Raw genomic sequence first — 27,258 nt, forward strand, 5'->3', positions numbered from 1 at the left:
ACGTCATTGTTTACAATACAACCGGAGCACATGCCGCTATGTTGAGGGGCGGGACGTTTAGACGCACGCTAGAGGCGGTTTAGCCAATCACAACACACTGGGCCAGCTAACCAATCAGAGCCCATCGTGTATTTCTGAGGGAGGGGCTTCATAAAAGCAGGAAATGATCAATGCGTTCAGAGGAGAAGGGACAGAGCGGTGTGGAATAAAGGTAAATTATGTGAAAAATAATGAATTTTTTAACAAACGAAGCATTAACACGTTAGACTGCACCCCATAAACACAATCAAGCCTAGAAAAAAATCCAGTCAACCACCCCTTTAAGCAAAAAAACAAAACAAAACAAAAAAACCCTGCTGTAACTCGATTATAACTGTGCATGTAAACACTCTCAGAGTTATAAAGGTAAACAAGTCTAGTGTTCTGTTCATAATGAAAAGGTTAGAGAGACTCAAGACCATGCTCACTTTCTGGGCATCAGGTTTGCGCCATACAGCGATAATTTGTTCCCTTTTGATTTGTTCACTTCAACATTGCATTTGATAATGCTTTATGGGGAAACTCCTTCCTCCAAATACTACTGAAACCTTATTGAATCACGCCAGTTACACTGGTCAATGCCGTTTAAGCGCGTGAAATATAGAGGGGGTTTCCCTCGCTAAATAAGGCAATGCTTGGACGTCATCCATTCAGAATCTTTTCCTTCAGCCAACCTTCTGCAGGAAGCCTATCATCAAAGACTACTCACCATGATCTACACGCTGCAGTGGACAATGCCTACTCTTCCCCTGCTGTGTTCCGGTGAGCTTCAGACAAGGATGACCTCTCGCGATTGACTCTCCTGCGCAGAGCCAATCGAACCTTCTGATGGCCATCATCTTGGCCATCGTCCAAGGTGATGAACTCGCCCAACAAGTCCTGCCGTGCTCTTACTCTACAGCCTCTTTCGAGCCGAGGAGGAAAGTGCCTCGAGCTTCTGATATGGATCTGTCAGGGTCAGGCCAGTATTTTGACTGGTCCACTTTACAGCTTTATTATGGACAGGAACAACCCACTTAGACAGGAAGAAACTTGATCTTATGTGCTGTTTAGAGGTGGGTGAATCTGAAATCGGTCATACCATAATAAAAAACAGCAGTCTCTATGAATGGTTCTGTCATCACAAAGTACAGATAGTTTCACTGACATGAGTTAAAAGCAAGCCAAATATACAGTTGTGCAGATGAATATCCCATTTACTTGTTGTTTAGTCAAAGCCAAATATCGTTCTTTGCCCTGCTGTGCTCTTCCTCTACAGCCTCTTTCGAGCCGATGAGGAAAGTGCCACTAGCTTCTGATGTGGATCTGTCAGGTGACAAGCTCGCTTTGCCTCAGTGCCCACACTCCCCTCACCCCCTGCTGCAGGTTCCTTTCCAGTGCGCTTCATGACCGCTGATCTTCGTCCCTCTCCTGACGTGCAATATGTGGTGTCCTTCGGCACTATGGAGGGCACTTGAGGATGAGGAAGATGCTATTTCGGTGGCAGCGTCTGCGAAGGATGAGTGGTCCAACAGCCCGATGGATTATACTATGCCCCCCACGACAGCGACGCAGGGGACCTCCATCATAGTAATGTAGAGCTCCTACACGTCCTGTCCAAGGCAGTTGATGAGCTCGGTTTAGAGTGGGCGCCTCCTGCCAAGCCAGCCAGAAGCTGTCTGGACGAATGGTACCTCAAGTCGGACCACAGCCGGAAGGACACTTTGCGGAGACCCGGCCCCTTTTTCACCCAAGGTGCACGATGAAATATCAAAGTCTTGAAACGCACTGCTCACCAGTCGAGTGCACAATCAGGGATCCTCCCTCCTTTCTTCTGTGGATGGCTCTGACCAATTGGGGTAAGTTAAACTCCCCATTAGTGGAAGAAGCCATTGCTGCCCAACTCTGTCCGGCAGCCGCATTGAACTTTGCCGGCAAGGCTTTCTCTGCAGCGTGCAAAGCAGCTTCAGCACTGCATGTGATGGCAATCCTCGAGGTCTATCAGGCTAAACTGCTCAAGGTGGGCTGGACCCTGAAGTTTTCAAAGAGCACCGACGCGCCATGGATCTGGCCCTTAGAGCGACGAAGGTGACAGCTCGAGCGATTGACTGGGAAACATGGGAAATCTTGTGGCGCTAGATCGTCACCTGTGGCTTACTCAGAGTTAAAAGACTCCAATAAGATGGGCCATCTGGATGCACCCGTGAACCCCTCATGGCGGCAGTGTAGACTTTCACGGAGCACTTTTTGTTGAAGTGCAAAAACAGTCGAAAGCCATTAGCCACTTCTTGCCAAAGCATATCGCTACATGCTTCAGTTCTTCTGCAGACCGGCCCATTTCAACGGTGTGTTAATGTCCACTGTACGGGAGTAGAATGCCTCAGTTCTGCGAGAGGAAATACACAACCTACTTGCAAAACGTGCTGTAGAGACAGTGCCCCTTGCAGATTGCGAGAGTGGCTTCTACAGTCGTTATTTTCTGGTACCAAAGAAAGATGGCGGACTCCGCCCATTCGTGGATCTGAGACATGATTTCGTTGAAATTAACAAACTTCAACTGATTTATATGTGATGGCGCCGGTGCCGCAGCTATTTCACATCACCAGTGTTTCACCAGTGTTAACTCCACCCCCGGTGTGACGCAGCATCGTTTTAGCTGCCCTCCACCTTGACATGGTTTCGACCAGGTCCTGTAGACTGGGCTGTGTGTTTACCAAGAGCACCAATATCATTGCCACTCTCATTATGACTCCATATGTAAAACTTGACATTCTTAGTCAAGCCAGGATGCGTCATTGTAACACGGCGTGATTTTATTCGTTCCCCAAAAGCATTAGAAAATGCAATGTCGACGTTATGAATTGTAAGGGAGCATCTCCGGTTACTCACGGAACCTCGGTTCCCTGAGATGAGGGAACAAGACATTGCACTTACTGCCATGTCACCTAGGTCAGGATCTAATAATTCCAAGTTGCTTCAGTCAAGATTCTGAATGGATGACGTCCAAGCGTTGCCTTATATAAAGAGAGAAGCCCCTCATATTTCGTGCACTTGAATGCCATTGGCCAGTGTTACTGGTGTGATTCTATAAGGCTTCAGTAGTATTTGGAGGAAGGGGTTTCCCCATAAGCATTAGCAAATGCAATGTCTCGCAATGTCTCAGGGAACCGAGATTACGTGATTAACCGGAGACATTTTGTTTGCCTTTATCTCTCTGCATTTTCCCAAAGGTGCCCCTAAACCGTATGCAGTAAATTTTGTAAAGTAACATTTCATGATAAGGTTTAGGAACATTACGGTTGAGCTTGACAAAATATTAGATGTAAAGATACATATATATGTTTAAGAACAGATCTGATCTCAGAAATCTCCCCAGTGCATGTGCATTTTACACGCATATATAGGATATATCTATGCGATCTATATGTGGTAAGCTAGGAATATTGCATGCACATATTGTGTTATGGCTCTCTAGCATGCTTTCATTTCACTGATATTTCAGTCTAATGTTCAGATATTCATGGTAGTTTGTCTTCATAGAGGAAATGTGTGCCGTTTCTCTCTGCGATGTGAGTTTTTCTTTCTAAACTGTGTTTTGTCTAGATTCACTGGGGTTTGTCTCTTTGCAGCTGTGCGGGTGTTGTGTGTGTGTGTCACCGTTTTTTCTGTGTGTTGCAGGCTGTACCCACTCCTCTCCTCTCTCCCTGGCAGTGCCAGTACCAGACTGCACCTCGGGCCAGCATGCCTCAACGCCGGCAATGTGAGTCATTAACCCCTGACCTCTGATGCCATTCCCTTGGCAAAATGTTCTGTTTTCTTTCCGTCATCCTCTGTTTCTTTCTCTGCTCTTTCCTTCCTTTCTCTTTCATATATGGTCTCCCTATAGGTTTATGGATATATATACACAATATAGTTACACCAGGCAGTGAGTCAGGGCTGTATAAATAGGATATTAGTGTAATGAGAGAGAGAGAGAGGAGGAGGAGATGTGGTGTGAGACAGATGAAAGTGGAGGCGGTTTAAGAGGGTTAGACAAAGTCAGCAGATGCCCGCTAGGCAGTTTTGAAGTGTCTCTGTCAGGTCTAGGTGGGTCACTGCACTGGTTGGATCACACCATCCGTTCCACAGTGTGTTTGTGTGGATGGCTGTGCTGTGCCCTGTCTTCAGGTGTGTTTGTGCAGGGATTTTGGATACACATTGCTGTGCACCAGTGTGGTCAGTCGAAGAGCCAACATTTGTTGTCTGAAACAGCATGAACACATGCAGGTTTAATAGATTGTGTGCGAGAGGGAGAGAGATATAGGAGTAATAGGATTCACTATAGAAGAAGAGCATTTTTATGTCTGCAGTTAAATTATTTTACATTTACTTTGGCAAAATTAAATGTTATGAATATTGTTCTGAATATAATTAATAATGGACAAACAGGTAGCTCTGTCTCAAACTCATCCCATTGACTGAGCTAGAAGTTGGCATGTCAGATCAAACAAACAGCTGCAAAACCATAGGAAATTCAACCTACAAATGGCTATAATTGGTTATAGTTGTCTGCACATTAACGTGGAATGGGTGTGGAAACCGGTTTTTGCCTCATAGGAAAAATCAAACAAAAAATAAAATAATAAATCTGATGTTGTGAGAGATGAAATTACATTGTGATTATGAAAAATAAGTATAAGATATACTACTGTTCAAAGATATGGAGTTAGCATGAATCAAACGCATCACGGTTTCCACAAAAACAATAAGCAGCACAAGGTTTTTTATTTTTTTCACAAATTTTTCCTGAGGATCAAATTAACATAGAAGATTGATTTCTAAAGGATCATGTGACACTAAAGACTGCTTTAAAAATTCTTATCGACCCCAAACTTTTCAATGGTAGTGTATATAATAATAAAATTGTGAAGATAAACTATTGTATTAAATAATTATTTTTATTTTAGAGGTGGAAAATGAGCTTCCATAGATTAGAGAAAGTATATTACTTGGGGAAAAAAAGCAATTAACGCTTTAAAGGATTGGTTACACTTTGCTTGAAGGGGTGTGCATGAGACTGACATGACACCTACATAATCATGACATGACACATGTCATGAATATGAAGGTTTTTTTATGCATGTTTATGACAACTGTCATTAAATGTCATTCGCTCAGTTATGTCATTTTTAATGCAAATATGACATTATTTGACCTAACCCTAACCTAACCCTACCCCTACCCCTAACCATAGGTGTCATGTCAGTCTTATGCACACCACTTCAAGTAAAGTGTTACCAAAGGATTTGACTCCTTTCCAGAATTTTAAAGGGATAGTTCACCCAAAAATGAAAATTCTGTCATGAATTACTCACCCTCATGTCGTTCCAAACCCGTAAGACCTCCGTTCATCTTCGGAACACAAATTAAGATATTTTTGATGGAATCTGAGAGCTCTCTGACCCTCCCATAGACAGCAAGGGTCCTTACACGATCAGCGTCCAGAAACGTAGCAAGGAGATCGGTAAAATAATCCATGTGACATCAGGGGTTCAACCGTAATTTTACGAAGCTACGAGAATACTTTTTGTGCACAAAAGAGAAAAAAATAACGACTTTATTCAATAATTCGTCTCCTCCGTGTGTGGCCTCCGAGACCCTGTAGCGCCATTTTTGAGAATATCCACTGAACGCAAACAACGTATGGTGTTCTGTCTCAGCCGCACCACACGGATATGTTGTTTTCGTTCAAATCAAAGCACAAACAATGTAGAAACGTATCCGCGTGGCGCAGCTGACACAGAACAGCATACGCTGTTTGTGTTCAGTGTATACTCTCCAAAATGGCGCTACAGGGTGACGCGGAGGAGACGAATTGTTGAATAAAGTCATTATTTTTTTTCTTTTGCGCACAAAAAGTATTCTCGTAGCTTCATAAAATTACGGTTGAACCCCTGATGTCACATGGATTATTTTACCGATCTCCTTGCTACGTTTCTGGACGTTGATCGTGGTAGTACCCTTGCTGTCTATGGGAGGGTCAGAGAGCTGTCAGATTCCATCAAAAATATCTTAATTTGTGTTCCGAAGATGAACGGAGGTCTTACGGGTTTGGAATGACATGAGGATGAGTAATTCATGACAGAATTTTCATTTTTGGGTGAACTAACCCTTTAAGTCCATATGAATGAACTTAAAACTTGTTGCTATACCAATATTTTTAGCAACAATTTTTACAGTAAATTTCAGTAAGGTTCAATTTGCAATAAATTGAAGATAGTGTAACTGTGTTTGCACACAGTAAATTATTCAGTTGTATTGTCCTTACTATACTGTATCACAACTTTTTTTAAGCCCATGGCAGTGGAGGATTCAAGCATATATCATGAAAAATAGGTGAGGACAGTAGTAATTTAATTTTGCAAGAAGAAAGCTGTGATCATTTTAGAGAATGTCATAGATTGTAAACATTGCTGTAGTTCGGGTAGAGCAGATGTCAGATTGTTTGGTGTCTTCCTTAACAGATCTGACCCTCTTTCTTTCTTTTTTTCTTTTTTACTCCACTGTTCTTTCTGGTCTGTCTTCTTCTTCCCATGTTCTCCTCTCTGTCTTTTCCTTTTCTCTTTCCTCTTCCTATTTCCTGATTGGATGAACTTGTGATCTGTGTTGTTTCTCCCCCTCTGCCTATCCCATAATACTCCGGGACAGGGGTGGAGCATCTTATACATTACTTCCGTGACACAGCGTGGTACAGTGACCTCTACTAAAAGCTTCAGCCTTTGCATGGTCACGTGACGTGAATGACCGATGCATGCTTTTTTGAGTCTGATTTTTATTTTTGAAGCATGGATATTCAGTTTTTTTTTTCTTCAAACATTCACAAAATACAGTTGGCATGAGACTTTTTTTCCTCTTTTTTTTCATGACTTTTTTTGCCCAAACCACCTATATGAAGTCCTAATGTTTCTGCTCCTCTCTTCCTCCGTGGGCTGTGATTGCTGTGGTTGTGTCAGATCTGTGTTTGCTTTGATGGAGCTACAGTGTTTACTGGTGTGTTCTGGGAGACCCACCATCTCTCACAGCCTGCTCCCAGAGACTTTATCCAAACAGTCATCTGTCTGCACAGGTGAACCAGGGTTTAAATATCTCAAACATACACACAAGCAATGAATTAGCCCATAGTGCAATTGTCATTGGTCCTGTGCCTGCACAGGGAGACGCTGAAACGTTTTAGAGGGCAATTAAAATAAAATTATCCGATAACTCCTTCAGGATTCACATTATAACCTCCACTTCTACAAACCCAGGATATTAAAAACTCTTCTATTATCAAAATGGCCACATTTCATCAGCCAAATCTTACAGTAAGACGAATGACTGAATTAAAGCCAGACTTTATTACAGCTCTCTCTGTTGTAATATCCAGCAATCGTGTTACAAAGTTATCTTGTGAAACATTTTGGAGGCAGTTGATTCGCCTTGCTCTTCTTTGAAATCTGGATGCTTTTTTAGGGCTCAACGATAAAGGATGTTTCTCTTCTAGGCCAAACAGGCCAATACTTCAGATTTTAATAGACACCACCACCACAAAAAAAAACAAAAAAACACCAACCCTACAAAATTATTTTAATTACTTTAAAATTATTTTTTAAATTATTTTAATTACTTTAAAATTATTTTTTAAATTATTTTAATTACTTTAAAATTATTTTTTAAATTATTTTAATTACTTTAAAATTATTTTTTAAATTATTTTAATTACTTTAAAATTATTTTTTAAATTATTCCATACACTGACTATGGGATTGTAGCCCCTGATCACAGATCTCCATCCTGGTTTATTGTGATAAATAATGTTCTGTTTTGTCTTCTGCAGCCTCAAATACTTCAGCCCATCAGTCACATCCCCAACAAGCCCCTCATCCAGGGAAAACTAGCAAGAATAGTCCCCACCGGGGTCCACAATGATGCCTGCACCGAAGAGGAACGGCCTCCTACGTCCTGTCCTACAACCCCCTGCACCGTTCCAATTCTTCCTCCTGCTAAAGACCCTCAAATGGAGTCGAAATCTCTGCCTGACCCAGAAGAGCTGAGCCGGTTGCTTAGCACCCACCTTCGCATACAAGACGACAATGAGAATGACTCATCAGGGGCTGAAGAACAGATTGCGAGACCGACCCCTGAAAGCCATCAACACAAACTCCTGCAGACACCTCATCCCTTGTCCATCTTCAGCCCGCGTGTCCTGTAGCCTCCACGTCTACACAAATGGGTAACTCTCCCTGCTCTGTCTATAGGCAGTGGTAGTGGGTCAAACCCAAAACCAGGACCCTCCGTGAACCACAAGGCCCAGCAGCTTCTTACTCCTCCTCCGTCCAGAGGTTTGCCATGCTTCATGGCAGGGAACCACATCATTACTCGCGGCCGACTATCCCAGCCTTGGCCAGCAGTGGTCGATGCTGACCCACAACACAATGCTTCGGTACCGCTCGGCGTCTCCACAAGACTTACAAAGCCAAAGATCCACTAAGGGTCAGCTGCAGCCATAGACACTAATAAGGCTACCTCCCTGAACGCATGATCACACATGCGGCTTGCACTAGATGATGGTGTTAGTGGCTAGATAACGTTTTAAGCTAAACAAAGCAGCTAAGCTATCGCATCTAACTATGCAACAAAAAGTAGTGTCACAATCAGCGCATCTGTCGCACAAAACCGCCCTATCACTTCAAACTAAAAGTCATTGATCATAATTCCTTAACCACTAAGAAACCTTTACCACTCACAATTACATCATCCATACAAGATCGTTCTAATCTAGCTGAGCTCCTAATGGATTGACAAACTGAAGGAAAGAATGACAGACAGAAATTCAGTCTGAAAGAGAAGGCAAAAGCAGAGAAAACGAGTACTAGAGAAGTCTTTTTACTAATACTCAACAAACGTCAAAGACGACGCGAGTGCTGTGCCATAGACTGCCTGTGGAGATTATTCAAGACACCCTCAGTGTCTGGCTATTTCCCCATGCGGTGTGCCCTCAGGACACCAACTCGTTTAGTGGGTGAATATGACATTTACATCACCAACCTCCTGAGGTTTAACTGCGAAAACGCATATTATTTTCTACGCAGCCTCACAGATCTTGTCTTAAAGAGAGTCATTATGTCATGTGACCCACGTCTCCTTTCCAGTTTCCAAAGGAAAACTTCTGTCTGCTGTGATTTGATCTGTTTGTGTATTACTTTATGCCTCATTTCACATCCTTGTCTGAATTCACCACATAAACATGAAGAAAACAGTGCAAGCTACAAAATCTCAAATTTTTTTTTTATCGTTCTCATTCCTAGAGTACGTCTTATTTCTCAGTGCAGTAGAGTGTCTTTGACCTATAGACACAGTGTTTTGGCAGGAGGGCGGGCACGCCACTGTCAGTGCTTCCTTTATTTTCACCTTGGCTGCAGTCATGATCAGCAGATTTTCAGTTTAATTAGGCTTATGCCTCATGTATTAACAAGGTTCTTTTTCTTTATGAATTATGGCATGCTCAAAGCATAAACTTGCTTTTTCACCCCCCCCCCCACACACATTAGTTGCATACAAAATTGTTATAATGCTTTTTAATTATTTATACATTATTAAGATGTTTACAGTTAAAATGCCTTTTTTAAGCTGTTCAGTCTGTTCTAGTGCTGCAGGAATAACATTTTTGCCTTGTCTTTGGAGCAGAAATACTCTTTTGAAACTTTAAATGTACATAAATTACCCACTTGAAGATTTTTATCTTGATGTTTCAATAACTTATTTTTGGCTCTGCAAGTAATGATAAAAGCATAAACTTGCTTTTTCACCCCCCCCCACACACATTAGTTGCATACAAAATTGTTATAATGCTTTTTAAATATTTATACATTATTAAGATGTTTACAGTTAAAATGCCTTTTTTAAGCTGTTCAGTCTGTTCTAGTGCTGCAGGAATAACATTTTTGCCTTGTCTTTGGAGCAGAAATACTCTTTTGAAACTTTAAATGTACATAAATTACCCACTTGAAGATTTTTATCTTGATGTTTCAATAACTTATTTTTGGCTCTGCAAGTAATGATACATAAAACAGTATCATTTATGGAAAAATTGGACAATTTGTCCTTTGCCATAAGGTTGACTGATTTGATATGAGGTTGCTTTTGTTACCAGTAGGTGTTTTCTAAGGGAGGATGGTTTCCAGTTTGGTTTCCTTAGGGAAATGTTTCTCTTTTCTTAAGGTCAGATTACATAAATGTGTCTCAGAAGGTTGATAAGATTGTCAATAATTTGAGTTTTTGTGCTTTTGGCATGTCTTGATACATAATGCACACTGTAATACACAAATATACAACAAGATCCACTGCATGGAAGTACATGGACTTATCTGTACTATGATTTAAAATATGCAAGAAGCCACTGTGTGTTTGTGCAATATATGTATCAGAGCGTATATACGTATCAGTATATATACCCTTAACCTTCAAAGTGGATGTTTATTCTAAAGCAAAGGTGATTCCATTTTTGCCACCATAAACGCATTGGGTATTACAACATGCTCTCACGTGGGCCACATACTTCTAGACACACCCTAAGCAGAGATGGGCAGCCATGTCTAAAACCAACTAAAGTAAATCAATGGAAGAAGGATATTTGGTTGTGTGTTTCTCTCTCACCCAACTCTGTGGTTATACTAAGCATAAAATCAATGGAGGGCTTGTTTTATAATGCTCTGGAGGCACTTTGTTTGGATTTCTCTCTCTTTTTATCGCTGTATGTGTGCAGGAGGAGAGGTCCCACGTAATACGCTGTCTTCTTGCTAATTCCAAGTCGCAGAAGTACATTGATTCCGTCTGCTGTGGTCAGAGGTGAATCGCTCGTGTCAATATGTCTGTTTACAGATAGGAGTATCTTCTCTTTCATTTGCCTATTAACAAATGAGGCGATACACAAAAAAATTGTGTATAATTAAAGGGATAGTTCACTCAAAAATTGCTTATGTCGTTCCGAAGTATGATGACTTTCTTCTGTGGGAGACAAAAGTAGATATTTTGCAAAAAGCCCATATAATGAAAGTCAATGGACAAAGTTGAAATGGCACAAAAATGATCCTGTCTGCTTACGTTTTGGACCACATTGACTTTGACCAGTTGGGTAACAGTAACAGTTAACAAATTGTTAATTATACCTTTGTGTTCCACAGAAAAAAAGACATACAGGTTTTGAATGACATTTAGATTTTTGGATAAACTTTAGACGGAGATGCAAAAAACTGCAACGTTTCAAGAATATCTGCAAAGATGCCGGTTCCTTTAACAAATCACCATTGAGGAGCCACAGTGTGGAAAAAAACATCATCAAGAACAGTTAACTGCACCAATAAAATACTAGGTATTATATTTCCAAATTGCAAAAATAAATGCACTCATACAAAGACCTGGTACTGTTGTGTAAAATATATTTATGACTTGCTGCCCATGTGTGTATGCCACCTTCTGGGTTCTTATCACCTGAACAATTCTTTGATAGCATGAAAATGTCTGAAACAGTAAACACTTGCCATGAACTTTTTTTTTTTTAAATCCCATTTTTCCTTACATATAGTTCATGTCTTGCCGTGTTTTTCACCTGTTGTGACCCAAGAGTATGCAGCAATGTCAGAATGCTACCATTGCTCCATTGTAGCTTCATAAATACAACAGCTGCCAACCTGTTTGTATGGACAGAAGAGATGTTTACTAAAAGAGGAATGAATTTAAGCACTTTAAATGACCCATTTCAACCTCCACACTGGAGAGACTCTGGTCTTTTTGACCTGTTTGATTTGCTGTCATCTTATTGTGTGCAACTAATTTTATTTGGCTGTTTGTGTCTTGATGTTCTGTCCCTGTGTGCCCTGGTCCAGTGGACATTGTGAGACTTTAATAAAGTGAAGGAATAAGATTCACACTCTTTGTTGCAATTTCTTTGTGTCAGACATTCATTTGCGTGGATTGCTACAGCTCTTCCTTCTTCAGGGCTGCTTTATGCCACCCTGTTCATTATACTGTAAATCCACACATTGGGAAAGAGTTGTCTAATATCCTCAGAGTCTGCCCCAAACACTGTTTGTATAAATAGCCTTGACAATATAAAGACAAATAAGAGCTGAACTTCAGCATTTTCGGAAGAAAAGTTTCAGCATTGTTTTTCCAATGCTAAATGAGTATACAGAGAAATTAAATTAAATTCCTTCAGTTTCATGGTGCAATTACACTTGAAAACAGTCTGGAGTTAATATTTTAACCAATTATTTTAGTTGAGAAAAGACAAGAAAAGTTTTATATGAAAAAGCTTTGAAATTGTTTTGACGGTATGATGATATTTTGGGGGGCTGCTGCGTTGCCAAACAGTTGCTTGGGTGTCTTTAGGCAGTTCTAGGAGATAGATTAATGGATAGATGGATCCTATAGTATAGATGGGTTGGATAGAGATAGATGGATACAATGGGTATTATAGATGGCTAGATACTGTAGTAACTGTAGATGGATGGATACAATAGATAGGTAGATAGATACTAGATACAGATAGATGGATGCAATATATTGATGGATGGATACTACAGATAGATGGATGGATAAATCGATAGACTACAGATAATCTGCGTTTGTCTTTCTCAGATGTCTTGTTGCTGACAGCCTGTATCCCCTCTCATGGCGTTGATGATTGTGTGAAGATTCGTTGAAGGGCAGAGATCCAGGGACGCCATGCTGCTGCCAATGAGTTATTCTCGTTTCTCAGTGCACTGAACTGAAGATGCTGTGTCCTCCAATTCTCTGCAGCAGTTCAGGGCTAAATGCAAGTGGTGTTGATGTACAGCCTGAATATGTGTTCTACAAGGAACAGACTCTGCATTCCCTGCTTGGAAAGTTAGAGGCCTTTATTTTTATATTTTATTTATTTATTTTTATTTTTTGACTTTTTCACTACATTTTTCAGAATGTTTTTCTTCTTTTGATCTACTAGGAAGTGTCAAAGGGGCCTGCTCAGGTGAGATTGGGCTGGTCAGTCAGCCAGTAGAAGCATGTACAGTATATGCGTTTGAAGTGTATTTGGCTTTGAAGTTGAGTGTAGGAGGGTTAACTCCAACCAGGACACTGATTGCTATTGTAGCACAGAGCGGGAACTGATTGGATGACTTAACTGGAGTCTTGCTATCCAAAGTGTTGACCTTCTGACCCCATCTGCCCCACCAATCATGTTTTCGAACTGTATTCTAGAGGTCAAGATATTAGATGGGTATCTTTGCAGTGAATGCTGAGTGTCTAATGGTCTCTTGACTGGATAAATTAGGTATGTGTGGGTGTGTGTGTGTGTGAGAGAGAGAGAGAGAAAGAAAGAAAGAAAGAAAGGGAAGAGAGAGATTGGAGAATGCAGTGTGAAAGAAATTAATTACATAATTGTCTGTGATTATCCGGACCTCCAGAGCGTGTTTGTTTTTCTGTTGTTCATTTGTTTATTTCAATCCAAAACAAAGGCATTGACAGTTTTTTAATTTCCTTGTAATAAAACTCTACAGAAAGAAAGGTTTGGAAAATGGAGAAGAGAAAACAAAAAGGAACAATACTGTCCTTTTCTCACTTATTTCTCTTTTTCTCTATAAGATTCTTTTCCAAGCATGGCTGGGTCAGAGGACCACGGAGGTCTGTGCCACAAGCTTCACAATTCAGTCCATAAATGCTTATCAAGGTTAATATCTAATAATATACTAATATAAAATCTATTATGTAAAAAAATACAAAGTTATAAGGATGAAATCTTTAGCAGAATGAGTTTTTTCCCCTGCAGCGTTTAATGTAGAAAAATGTGTATCGGCTTGCTTGAATAGGCTGTCCTGTCTTGGAGAAGAGGAATGCTAGAGTAGTATCAAGCACTCAGACATGCCCCACTCGGACCTCTGCTCTTCATCACCACGCAATCACTGGAGTGAGCACTTAAACTCATCTTACAGGCTGCCTAGAGGTCAGACAACACTTACAGCTCTGCATTCAATGCCCATTGAAGAAGGTTTTGCTGTCCTGCAAACACACAAGGAGGTCATCATGAACAAAGTTGTTTAAAGCACTGTGAAGACTGAGGCCTGTTTCACACAATTTCATTTCGATGTCCATTTTAACAGTTTAAAAGGTTTATAACGCTCATGTGAGCAGTGCGTGCTGTGAGTTTCGGCAGATCCCCCCCATGCATCAGATGCTGAACTCAGCGTGAAAACATGTTGAAAAATAAGCTAATTACACAATCTTTTGCTTTATAGGGTTTTGTGAGGACATGATAATGGGAGTGAGCTGGTCTCCCATTGCTTGAAAACACATCTGTTGGGCTTGATGTTCCTCATGCAGTGACTGACAAAGCAACACTTTCAATGCAGATGATTATAGCAGTTTAGTTACAATTTGGGCTTTGGGTTCTGTTCTGGATGAATTAATTACCATTTGGATGTTAAAGTTATCCCCCCTCTTCATGTAAAATGCATTTCAACAATCAAGCTTGTAATAATTCTCAATGGCACACTCTTGATAGCCATTTTATAATTGATGGCTGTTATTAAATGAAATGCTTAACGTAGTAACCCAGAAATCACTTTACTTTCTGTTTAGAGATGCAGCTATAATGCTGTCAGCGTGAAAACGCAACACAAGCCTGCAGTAGATGTAGAACTGGACACTACCATGGTACATATAAGCCACTATATCAGTTATTTTCTAGGATCTTTGATAGTTTCATCTCATATGAGTAATCCTATTTATAACATTTTTGTTTATCTAAGTACAATATACAGTTGAACTATGAGGAGATTCCCTGTAGGGATCAGACCTGCAATCTTCTGTTTACCAGCCCTGAGCTTTAACCATTAGTTTGTTCCAGATCTTTCTCTGTGGTCCCACCTCTAAACCTGCTGCATGTATTCAGTGCACAAGTGAACTGCCATTTTGTTAGAAATACACACAGGCATTCAGTCTGTGTGTATTTTTTTCAGCAGTGGTTCTCAATTCCAGTCTTCACTACCCCCCGCTCTGCACATTTTGTATGTATCTGCAAAGCTATCTGTCGGGCAATTCGTATGTATTTTATGAAGTGGCTAATTCGTATGACCTCACTCGTACGATTTTGTACGATTTCTGTGACGGTTAAGTTTATAGGGGCAAATTTGCCACCTCGTAAAATATGTAAAATTTTTCACAAATCATATGAATTTGTATGAGTGAGGTCGTACAAATTAGCCACCTTGTCAAATATGTATTGCAGAGAGGTTGGGTTGGTATCTCTTATCACTTTAGATGTTTGTTCTATTCGACCATAAGTGGACATCATAGGATATTCGGCCATGATTCCAGTTTGATAGGAGCGTATATGTTCCATTCAAAGGGCATTAAAGTGTGCGAGACGTGAATTTTAATTGTATTTATTTACAGAGGTATATTATGTCACACTTCACACTTCTCTAGTAAGTTTCGTCGGTGTGTGAAGATGCTGCAGGCTGTGGCGTAGCGCAAATCAATGAATGAATGTTCCGAAGTGAAGTAAACTTTAACGGATTTCCTGTGCTCAGGGAGTAGGGAGCAATAACCACTGTGTAGGGACCCTGTCAATCGGAACACAGTTCATGCATGGAGCTCTCTTCTAACGAGCTAATGATCTGAGTCAGATGTGTTAAATAAGAGAGACATGCAAAATACGCAGAGAGGTGGTACATGAGGACTAGAATTGAGAACCACAGTCTTACAGGATGGCAGTATGCCAGATGCCTTTGTTTTGTGGATTAGTAACCTGTGCAATTCTAGACGGATCAGTGCACTCGATGTTTGAAGTATGTTGTACATGCAGCTGAGTGCTTTTTTTCATTATGATTTCCGTGTCTTTAGGAGTTCATGACTGATGGATTTTAGAAGAAAAGTTCTCAACGGGTGGGTTGCTTTCAAGAAATGGGACACAAGGAAAAACACATATATGCAAATGCAAATAATAATATGGCAATTATTTTGAACCAAGTAATCATGCATAGTTAGGAAGGGAAAATAAATAGGCTTACTTAAGTGTAAAAATGAGATAAAAAATAAGACATAAAAAATTAAAGTTATTTAAAACATTTTTTTCAAGTGAAATAAAATATGACCCAGACTACATGGAATACTGAATTACTTGCAAGGAGGGGCAGCCACAAATTGCTTTGAGCAGTGAATTTTTGGCTGCCAAGAGCATGAAACCATCAAAATTCAAGAGACATTTAGAAACCAAATTTAGGCAAAACAAAACCAGTTAATAAATACTGATCTAGTACACTAAACATTCAGAAATCTGTTAGAATCAGCAAAAGACCTCCACAGTAAACCATCCAACTTCACTTACGATTGAAAAATACATATTTGAATGATTTAAATATTTCAATTGCAAATGAATGTTTGACAAAGTCACAATCAATCTCCCCTGCCATGTTTCATACTTTATTGATAATGAGTTATTAATGCTTTTTTCTGTCGCATTATCTATTTTTAATGGCTGTTTTGTCAGAATAATCCTTGATATATCAACCATCATTGTTAAAGCCTATGTTTGCATGAGTGTTTGATGAAACATTAATGTGCTTTTGTCCATCAGTAACCGCTGAATGAATATTTTAGTGGTTGTAAGCTCAAAATCAAAATTTTGGATGAATAACAATAATTGATGACTGTCTGCTACACACTTCTTTCCTGTACAGAAGACTTGTTTGGGAGTGATTTATTCATATTACTAGCTTTTAAAACAGGTGGAATGTGTAATATCCACTAGGAATGCCAAAATTAATAATGAAGTCTGATGAGGATACACATTTTTTTTTTGCACAATACAATAGCACTCATGCACAGCTTGTCCAATCAGATTAGCTTTCAGTCTCTCTGCTCAAGAAACAGAGTTTCCTTTCAAAAAGAATATGGTGTAATATTTATACTGCTCTAGGCAACGGTTGGATTTAAAATGCCCTGCAGAAACCTAGTGAGGGTTGAAATAGTACAAGCACAACTTAACATCCATAACAAATGAATTTGAGAATAGATATATCTGAATCAGTGACACTATAATAACATACACAAAGGTTATGCGAGACATACTTTACCATTAATCACTGAAACTCATGGCTATTGAGAAGAAATAGAGGGTAATCTTCTTATTATTGCTGGAATGAGATTATTGGCTGCACAGATGAAGTATATCCGTGCTTGCTGCATTAGAGGACTCTGTTGCTTTAAGAGACAGACAGTCTCCCTCCAGCAATTTGCTAAGGGATGGACTCTGCTGTAGGCAAAACGAATTAAAGGAAAAATGAAATCAGAAAGCCACCAAGCACAGGTATAATCTCAACAGACCTGAATTGGTTTCATTCAGTAACCAAGCAAGTGGAGAAAATTCAGTAGCATGAAAGAGTCATTTTAATCAAATTTGACACCCATGTTTCTTAACAACCCCCTGGAAACAGTTTCTGATATTCAGTCATGTCCTCCATGGTAAACATAACAACAAAAATGTGAATGGAAGCAGAACAGGATGATGAAAACAATTCAGTAAAGTGGACAAAAAAACAAACAAACCATAACGTCAACCAAACTGCTCAGTGCAGAGTTTATGTGAAGTTTATATTGAAGTGTACTTGAAATGAATCCTTTTGTCTTATGCTTGACAGTCAGTCAGTGAGTCACAGATCATTTGAGGTGCGACCTGGTATAAAAATCTGAAATGAAGCACGGAGAGGGACATGAGTCAAATCAGCCATATTCAATCAAAATCTCTATAGTTACATTTACAGTATTTAACTATATGAGCAGGGTAACTAATTTAACTGTGAATGAAAAATGGGCTGTTTTAGTCTGCAGAAAACCTCCTTACATTAGTTTCAGCTGAGGAGATCTTATTAAATTGGTGGCTGCATGGCATGCAAGTATGTGTGAGAGTGGGTTATTTATTTAAAATCACTGTTGCCGGAAGCCTTTGGGGATTTGCAATGGTGTAAATATTTGAAGAGGTCTTGGTTATACACTGTCCAAAAACTGTGCAGCACTTTGCAAGTTTAAAAACGCAAAACTGTCATTTTCTTACTTAATATTTAAACACTATATATGCAGCATTTATTTATCACTAGAATGGTGTTTGATGATGTTAGGATCATCGATGCTGTAGGGGTTGAACGACTTCTGATTTTTTGAAGTCGACTTTTATGTGATGAAAGTCGAGTCGAAGTCGACTAGTCGTTGATGACGTCATTAATGAACAAATAAGTCTGGAGCTGTGACAAACACCTTGTGCACAGCTATGGCATATGACACAGCGCTGCCCACACGGCATTTGCTCCTATAACAGCTTTTTTATCAGTTCTTTTGTATTTGGGTCGTTATATTTCTCACATATTTCTGCTCATTCTAAATCAGATACAGATAAAGTAGCACAGTAAAGATTACATTAATATGAATGCATTAGTGAGAGCGATTGTGTGTGTGAATTAATTCTACCTGGCAGCGTCTCTCTACTAAGCCTATGTGTGTGTGTTACAGTGCAGCAGCGCATTAGATCAGAGCGGCGATTAACTTACCTGTGCAATAAGCTGTTTCAAACGTGCATTATCCCGTTCAATTTCGAGCATCCAGTAATATAATCACACATGTCTTGTGGAGCGCTTTCAGAGTATGCATTTATTTGTCATTTGAACTGTTTGGAAACAGAGCGTAAATGTGGAAGTCCTTCAAAGATTTCTTATCCTGTTGCGCCCTCTATAGGACCAGCGACTAGTCGACGTCAAGCTTAAAGTGTCATGGCAGAGCATTGAAGTCGATTAGTCGGTGCAACCCCTATGCTGTACCAGAGAGTATGACAGAGGTAAGCAAGACAACTGTGTTTAACGGGTATAATTTCAGCCAAAAGTGAAAACTGTGTCATCATTTATTCAGCCTCATGTCATTCCAAACCTTTATGACTTTCTCTGTTTTTCTTTCTTCCGCAGAAAAAAAAAATATGAAGACAATGAATGGGGACTGGGACTTTCAAGCTTCAAAAGAGATACCAGAGCACTATTAAGTATCTTGAAGTGGTCCTTTTGATGCATTGCAAGTCTTATGATACCTGTGTGAGAAACAGATCAAAATGTAAGTCATTATTGGTTAAAAACTTCTTGACATCCATCTTAGTTCTCCTTGACATATTCATGGGAGACATAGCAGTGTCTGATTCATGAATGAATCCTTTTTTGGAGTTAGATCTTTTCAATGAATTGGTTCACAAAAAGGTCTGAATGATTGATTCAAAAATCAGACTGTTCCAGTTCTTGAGTTTAACTCACTGACTCACTGGTCACAGTGGTTAACAGCTTGCTGGAGTCATATGGAGCATTTTTTTGTGCTTTTGCTTTCTATTTTAATGTTTGAAAGCCTCCGTCTCCATTCAAGGAGAGGAGTTACCTGCACAGTATTCAGAATTTCTCCTTTGGTGCCCTGTAGAAATAAAGAAAGACATGACATGAAGCAGGTAAGTAAAACAATAACTGGATTGTAGTTTTTTGGGTGATATTTTTTTCCCCTCAAGTCTCCTGTTTCAGTCTCCTATTACATAATATTTTGTAGATCTGTAAAGTTATGAATACAATCCACTTTCATACCTTGTTAGATCAGTTTATTTGAGTCCCTTCCTCTTAAATGTTTGTTATGTCCTCAGGAGCTTTTCCCCATAGTTTACCAAAGCTATTCTTTACTTATAATTAGTTTCCACTCTATAGTTCTTTCTCTTTCTGTTTCAGAAATGCACAGTGAGCTTCTGTTTAATCACAGCTTCCCTGCACTTGCCAAAGGCAGATTACAAAGCCTGTGGCAAAAGACCCTGCAGACAAAACTTTTGCCTGTTTATGTTTCCATTTTTCCTTAGCCACTAAGTTCTTTTTATTCCAAAGTACCTAAAAGCACGTAATCATTCACTTGGTTTCTATAAAATATTTTTTTTAACGAGCGCTGCAGGCTTCTTTGATGGTTTAAGGTCTTTAATACCTGGAGAGAGTCATCCATTAGCATTCACAGCCAAAATAAGTGGCTTAAAGTGGAAACTTTTTATTTATTTTTTGAATCCATCCATTGTGTTTATATATCAGGTCGATCTTTAATGGATTGTAGATTTGCTGGCTAGTTATATCACCTTATAGGATTTTGGATAATTCATGTCAATAAACCAGTAACTGGGTTCCTCTTGAGCACACATAGCTTGTGTTTCAGGATTGGTCAGTCTCTGTATGCACTCTGTTGCACTTGAGTCTATAATCCAACAATTGCAACTTTTAAGTTTTTGTAAATTGTGAGAGATGCTGATTCAGTGCAGATGATTTTAGTTTGTTTGCTTCACAGGTACTGTTCTCTCTATTTATGGTGACAGTATGTTCATATATATGTTGCAGAGATAAATACAAGCTATCTGTACGTGCAAAGAGTTCTCTTCTAATGCAGGTGTATCAAAGTTCAACATTGCAGTATAAATTATGTAACTTCTAATCTGCCCCTAAGGTAATAAATACTCATAATAAATACTGAGTCCGAATGAAAATACTGGGTCTGAACTGTGGAGAAACTTCACAGAGCTAGAGATGATCTTATTTTTTATAAAAAATTTTAGCAGCCTTTTTTCTAATCCACAGCCAGTGCTAGTGCATAAAATAGACTATTATTTGGTGCTTTCTTATTAATTTAGGATTCAATTATTGTGACTGGTCTTTTTTTCTTGTGCAGTGGTTAGGGTTAGGCTTAGGGTTTGGTGATTAAAAATATCCACATTAAAGTATAATATAATTATAGAACTATATTTATAATAAATACATGCATTATAGTGTGGTTGAATCCACTTCTGTGTGTTGCGTTATTCAACCAAAGATTGCTGAGGCTTTAACAGAATCTGATTTACAGAGAATATTTTCTGTCGTTAACCCAAAAATCCTTTTCTCTTGCTTTTCTTTCATTTTCCCATCATCTAAACACATAAACCATTGTGGATTGTTTGTGGGTGTGGAATAATGTTCATCAATATGCATCAAATACAAGGAACTGAAAATCAGCAGGACCAAAATTATCATCCAGAATAATAATAATTTTATTACTGTTTAAATATTACTACTAATTTATAGCTTTTATTGACCTGAAGAACTGGATGCAGCTTAAGGGCGTCTTCAGGGGAAATCTTCAAACAGCATTTCAGTGAACTGAGAAAGCCAGACAGTCACCATCACCCGGGAAACAACTGCCAAGTTCTCCATAAGAATAAGACCTCCATCATTTTTATAAACAGCTGAACCCCCAACCCGCCAATAAAGTGAACAGAAGTTACAGAGATACCTTCCAAGCACACAGTTCTCTTCAGAGCCCTCTATAATCAAATGCTTGGCCCCCAATTAGCAGCTTCAGCTGGAGGATTCAAACGGCAGGCAGGGCATTCTGAAGTGCGACAGAAACGGGACCCAGCTGCTTCAAAAAGTCTGTGTCCCTGAGCGTTTCTGAAAAGATCAGTAAGATTTTATAAAATATTCTACACACATACAGGGTGTGAGATCATGACAGGCTACTGAAAGTTTTTTTTTTCCCTCCCCACTGCTGTAATGCTTTGCTCTGTACAAGTGTGCAGTGAGTCTAATCCATATCACAGGAGTACTGTAGCTCTCCATACCCAGTGAAAACCATTTCTTTGTGTGTGTCACTACCATGATGTCAGAAGAAAGCAGCAACACTGCTTTCTTCTGCAATACATTCACATTTGGAAGTAAAGTGTATTAATTTCTGTTCATACAGTTAAAATATTCATTTTATTCAGTCAATTTCATGCTATTTGTCTGTCTGTCTGTCTGTCTATCTGTGGGTCTGAAATACCAAACACACACACACACACACACACACACACACACATATATATATATATATATATATATATATATATATATATATATATATATGTTGCTGACACAGAGAACCTGGAGAATTTAACAGCTAGCCTCAGAATATGACATTTAGTGCTTCCAGCTCTTTCCACATATGTATCTATCTTACTCTCAGAGGGTGTTCATGGCAGAGTTATATGAGCCAGCGAGAGACAGACAGCACAGCTGCTCTCAGGTTCCCTGTAATGTGATTCAGCTTTCTGATAAACACCAAAAATAACCAACCACTGAGCTCCTCTCCTTCCTGATCATTTAACACACCCCGAACCTGTGACAGACTGAGAACTCTCCATTGAGACCAAACCCCGTCACCTATTTATGTGTCAGAGCCCCTAAACCCTGTGCTGTGATTGAGAAACATCCACTTCCTCCAGCCTCCAGGACCCAGAAAGGACCAGGTGTTGACTGAACCCCTTATGACAGAATATCATTTTGGGCATCGCTGAGCAAAAGCAGACAGCTGCAGATCGCATATGCATCCGTATACCCCACGCTAAGACATGACTAATCAATATCACTCTGCATGCGGCTGCTCCTGCCTGCTGTATGTGTTTATAGGTGATGGGGTCCGTCACTAAATCCAGATGGCCCCTGGAGCAGACTGGCTGACAGCACACAGCCCTGCACAGTAATTGTGGCCTTAATGGTGTGACTATAGGCTGCTGTGATGGTCAAATTTTAAAATGAGAGCTGAAACTGACATTAAAAAGAAAACCTTTCATGGCTCAGTCCTATTATATTGAAACAATCTTACTGTGAAATTATGGCATGTTACAATACAGTAGATGCTGAATAAACACTTCTCACTCCTCACTGTTTATCAGATCTTTTTATGTGCTTGTTTTCTTTCTAGATTTCTGTCATTTAGAAACTTTCTGGGTTATAGGAAGACCATGGCTTTTTAGATTTAAGATTGTGGACAGTCTAGAGTGCTTGAAAGATACTCTAGACTGCTGTATGTTGTATTTATTTTATTTTTGTGTACCTTTACCATAGCTCTGGCCACATCATGACTTCACTGGGGCTGCTGTATTGACATAGTTTGTTTTGGCCACAAATTATACCAGATTACAAACTTAATGGGCATTTTCAACTGAGAGAAACTGGCCTTATAGGATTCTTTCAATATATAGTTCAGTCCATCCTGCATGATTTCAGACATTAGATAATAGAGGAAAAATCCATGTGATTAGATTTTGTAACATGTTTTATCATTGAAACATCTTGTGTTTCTAAAGATGCCTCTAGAAATCCCTTACAGAAAAACACCCTTTACATTCTCACTGTATGTGTTGTAGTAATATGCTTTGTTTGTCATGGTTATTAAAATTGAGCTTTTATAGAATGTTGTCTCTCTCTTGTCGTTCCATCTTTTTGTAATACCGTACATGAATAGATGAAAGAGATATTGTGAAGAAAGGAGCAAAAATGGAAAGGAATGGAAGGAAGGGAGGAAAGATTGAGGGGATGAAAGAAGGAAAGCATGAAAAGGAGAAAATAAAAGGAAAAGAAAGAAGGAAGGAAGAAAACAGAACAGAAAAAGGAATGCAAAGCAGGAAGTATGTGAGGATGGAAGGAAGAAAGAAAAAGGAGGCAGACACAAAGGAATGAAAGGATGGAGAGAAGAAAGAAGGAAGGGAAGGTTAGGAAGAAAAGAAAGAAAAAGAGCAGTCACAGCTCACATTTGCAATTCACTGGCTGATTTTGTGTGTAAATTCCAGTACTTGGACAGAACACTGGCTCTCTAACAACTGTTCCAGTAAGCATTTTAATCTTTAATGATTTTAAATGCTTCTCGAAAGTGGATAAACACTCTTTAATGCAGCAAATGTTCAGCATGGCCGGCTCTGAATATTTAATTCAATAAAGAGGCACTGACCAACAAATTAAGAGCTACGGGAACGTTCACTCAACACAGCGTCTCATACACCTGTGTTTCCTGATAGACCCATGAATTCATGCCAACGCATGCACAAACACCCTCTACCCCCCAATCCCAGCGGGATGGACGAGAGTAAATGAATGTGGTCTGGGGTGAGTCTGTCAGATATGAATAAGCGTAGTCCTCCCAGGTGTCATCTCCTCCATCATCACAGTGGAGGGCTCCCCTATCTGGGGCAGTACTGCTCCTGGAGTTGCCCACCCCTAGGAAAGACTGAGAGGATTTGAGGTGATCCCCTGCAGTGCTGCGCTGGCGCTCTGACAGTACTCAGATGAAATCCTCTCAGACAAACTCTACCGGAGTAGGACACATTAAATAGATATGCTTTGATGCTAATGTCGGCCCTGTTTTTCACTTATTCCATGATACTTTTCCCATATACTGTATTCTTAGAGAATGACCACTTTTTTCCTCTTTATTTTAGTTTATGTCTACAATGAGTGTCTGACATTCAGTGAAAAAGCAAAGGGCAAAATGACTATTTTCAGTTCACGTGTATTCTTTTTTTCTGACTGGAATTAGGCAAAATCCTAACAGCAAAACAAGTTGTGGGAGGTTAGTGGGACTGGAGTTATAAATATGCATGCAGTTTTCAAGTGATGAATATACATATTTTAGACCTCTCAGTCACACTAGCTCAGAGCAGTGGGGGCTTCTTCTGAGGAGCAGGTGCTCCTGAAGTGAGTCTGATAGGAAAGCTGATTGAGCTTCTGCCACCTATGGAGGTCGAAGAGCTCGATAAAATATCTCTAACCTTGGTTTACAGGCAACAGGTGCAGGATTCTCCACTCTCTGTGTCTCTCTTTTCAACTAGTTTTAGACTTCACATGGATAGGGACATTTGCACAGATACATTTTATTTAAATAAGTTGCCTTTGGCTAGTTTTTGGCATTTCTTTGATAATATGGAATGCATTATGAAGTATGTAATGCATTTAAGTGTGCAGTGTGGGCTGTTTAGTGCCTAGTGAGAATTTTTTTTCCATTTATGGAAACACCTACTGTTGGAACACCTACAGTAGGAAATAGGCAATATTTTTTTATGAAGGTGTTTTACCACCATTTGCCTTTAATACAGCTTCCACAACTTTTGAATAGTGCCTATAAAAACATCTGGCAGTTGCATTGGTGTCTGTGATTAAAGTGTTAGTAGTTGGAGCTCTTTCATGGATGTCGGTTTTGTGAAGTTCTCTGTGGTTGGTTTTCTTGAAAACAGGGTCTTCAAGGTAAATATTAAGGTTTGATGTCACATTGCAGCAGTAGTTCTGTGTTGTTTGGATCCATTCTTTCTTTAAGAGGAGGTCTAATGCTATTTCATGCATTCTGACTAATTTACACTGCTAAAGAGTTGGATTCTCATGCTAAATGACCAAAGTCTGAAAAAACGAGTTGGACGTATGACGGAGTATTTCTGTGCCAAAGACACTCTTTCAGGGTTCGTATAACGAACAGATGATCGCTATGCAAAAGCTTTGCATGCTCGTGACTCTTTAGCTCTGCCCACGGCACACCACTCTTTCAGGGTTTGTAACCTTATTTTTCCCTTTAGAGCCGGTATGGCCATTTGTAAATTTAATGTGCGAGGGTTAATGTGAGGCTTGTAAATAGAACCGTACTGGACAACTAGTTGGCTGTCACGTCATACAGTGAGAGAGAGAGCCGCTCTGCTGCACAAACGCGTGTCTACCGTGTGTTGTCTGTTTTCATATGTGGTTTCGGTAACGAACAGTGACAGAGATATGAGCTGTGTATCAGCTGAAAGTTTTAGATCCCATCACTGTTTTTTTCCACTGGAGCCGCTCCCGTCAGTTCTTCGGTTACTTCCTGGTTTTAGATAAGCCAGCTCAGTCATTTCCGGTCAACTGTGAAAATCAGCTGTGCTAGCCTAAAAGTGTAGCACCCTTTGCTCAGTTTCTTTACATAATCCATTCACAATTTGAAGTAAAGTTATTTTTGTCTAAGAGGACCAAACCTCCACGTATACAGTTTCAGGAATAACAAACACAAGTGTAAAAAAAGTTAAGCAAATGAATCCGCTAAATTGTGCCGCGAGTCATTGCTATTAATGACAGTGATAAAGCAATGGACATAACAAAACATCTGACGAGCCGATGTCAAAAATACAGGTATGCTTTAAGTGATTTAGACTAAATTCAGAGTAACAAAACTACAGCAGCAACAAGTCTGTTGGCATAATATATTTAGCAGCTTCTACAGTTAAAGATAAAACTTAAAAAATTTAGTTTTTAAATTAAATCTAAAAATATTTCAAAATATTAAATGCATTATTATTTAATTGTTATACCATTAATAATTAACTTAATTTTTAATTTGTAGTTAACTAGTTAAGTATTTAAATAATTTACCCTTCTAGGCTGCTGGTGTCTGGGCTTAACTATTTATTAGTTTTTTAAATGACATGAGACTTTGTGACTTCCTGCACTTGCTATATATACAGTAAAATATATTTTTTTAGAATAGTCATTATATAATAAATCCAAAAGCAAGACGGCAACTGAGTGATGAACTAATGTGATCCTCTGATGTCATCTACTGGTTATAATGGTAATTTCATGTCAATTTCATCTTAAAAGTCTTTGTTTTCCGCCAGCAGACATTTTTGGCACATTTTCATGCCATCTTTATGAATGTGTATCTTTAAAGTGAATTTTACTGCACAGCTGTAGAGTTGAATGTGTTCTATGACTATGAAATGGTTGATTATCAAGAATACTATTATGATGTCTTTTATGAGATAGCATCACTAGCTAGCTAACGTTAGCCTAAACAGTTAATGTTACGATAGTGTTTTGTTGTCAGCATTTAAATGTACAATTACATATCTATGTACTCTCCTGGGATTACCAGGTTCGGCATATAAAATTATATGTTGTTAAATGACATGAAACTCTATGTTAATGCTGCTATCATTATGTACGGTGTTTTGTTTCTCAGTTTCTGACAAGAACGAGGCAGCAGAGGTTTCTGTGAGGGTCTCAAAACTCTCTACCTATATATATATGCCACAACATCAAATGATGCTTCACTGGAAGTTTACGAGCTGACTTATTTTAATGCGGAAGTTCTAAAGAACGCTCCGTGCATATGGTCAATTACGTTTTTCTCCAATTGTTTTAACTTATAGCTGCATAGTGTTTTTTGGGACAGGAGTTACTTTGGGCACCCCAAACAACAAACTACATATTTGGATCCTCCACCTACCCAGTATCATCTCAATAGCATTTTAGGCTGGACCAGGACCCTGGAGCTACAGTATTGTCAAAACTGCTGTCTTTACTCATGTTACCTCATGGGTGCTCACTATTGCTATCA

General features: G+C 39.3%; 1 protein-coding gene across 4 annotated transcripts in view; it reads left to right on the plus strand.

Annotated features, from left to right (window-relative positions):
- Positions 1 to 9,553, plus strand: part of LOC107654853 (serine-rich coiled-coil domain-containing protein 2-like) — a 53,140-nt gene extending 43,587 nt beyond the window's left edge. Inside the window, exons 11-13 of one of the 4 annotated variants that reach the window (XM_016442133.1) lie at positions 3,697 to 3,778; positions 6,706 to 6,745; positions 7,874 to 8,018. In XM_016442133.1, the coding sequence (XP_016297619.1) occupies positions 3,697 to 3,778; positions 6,706 to 6,745; positions 7,874 to 7,934 (183 nt within the window). In that variant the 3' untranslated portion in view covers positions 7,935 to 8,018. Of the gene's footprint in view, positions 1 to 1,297; positions 2,628 to 3,696; positions 3,779 to 6,705; positions 6,746 to 7,873 lie in introns of those variants that run through there. The other 3 variants (XM_016442134.1, XM_016442131.1, XM_016442135.1) reach the window with 3 other exon arrangements.
- The last annotated feature ends 17,705 nt before the right edge of the window (positions 9,554 to 27,258 follow it).

The sequence above is a fragment of the Sinocyclocheilus anshuiensis genome, unplaced genomic scaffold (assembly GCF_001515605.1).
Source record: "Sinocyclocheilus anshuiensis isolate Anshui unplaced genomic scaffold, SAMN03320099.WGS_v1.1 scaffold335, whole genome shotgun sequence".
NCBI lineage: Eukaryota > Metazoa > Chordata > Actinopteri > Cypriniformes > Cyprinidae > Sinocyclocheilus > Sinocyclocheilus anshuiensis.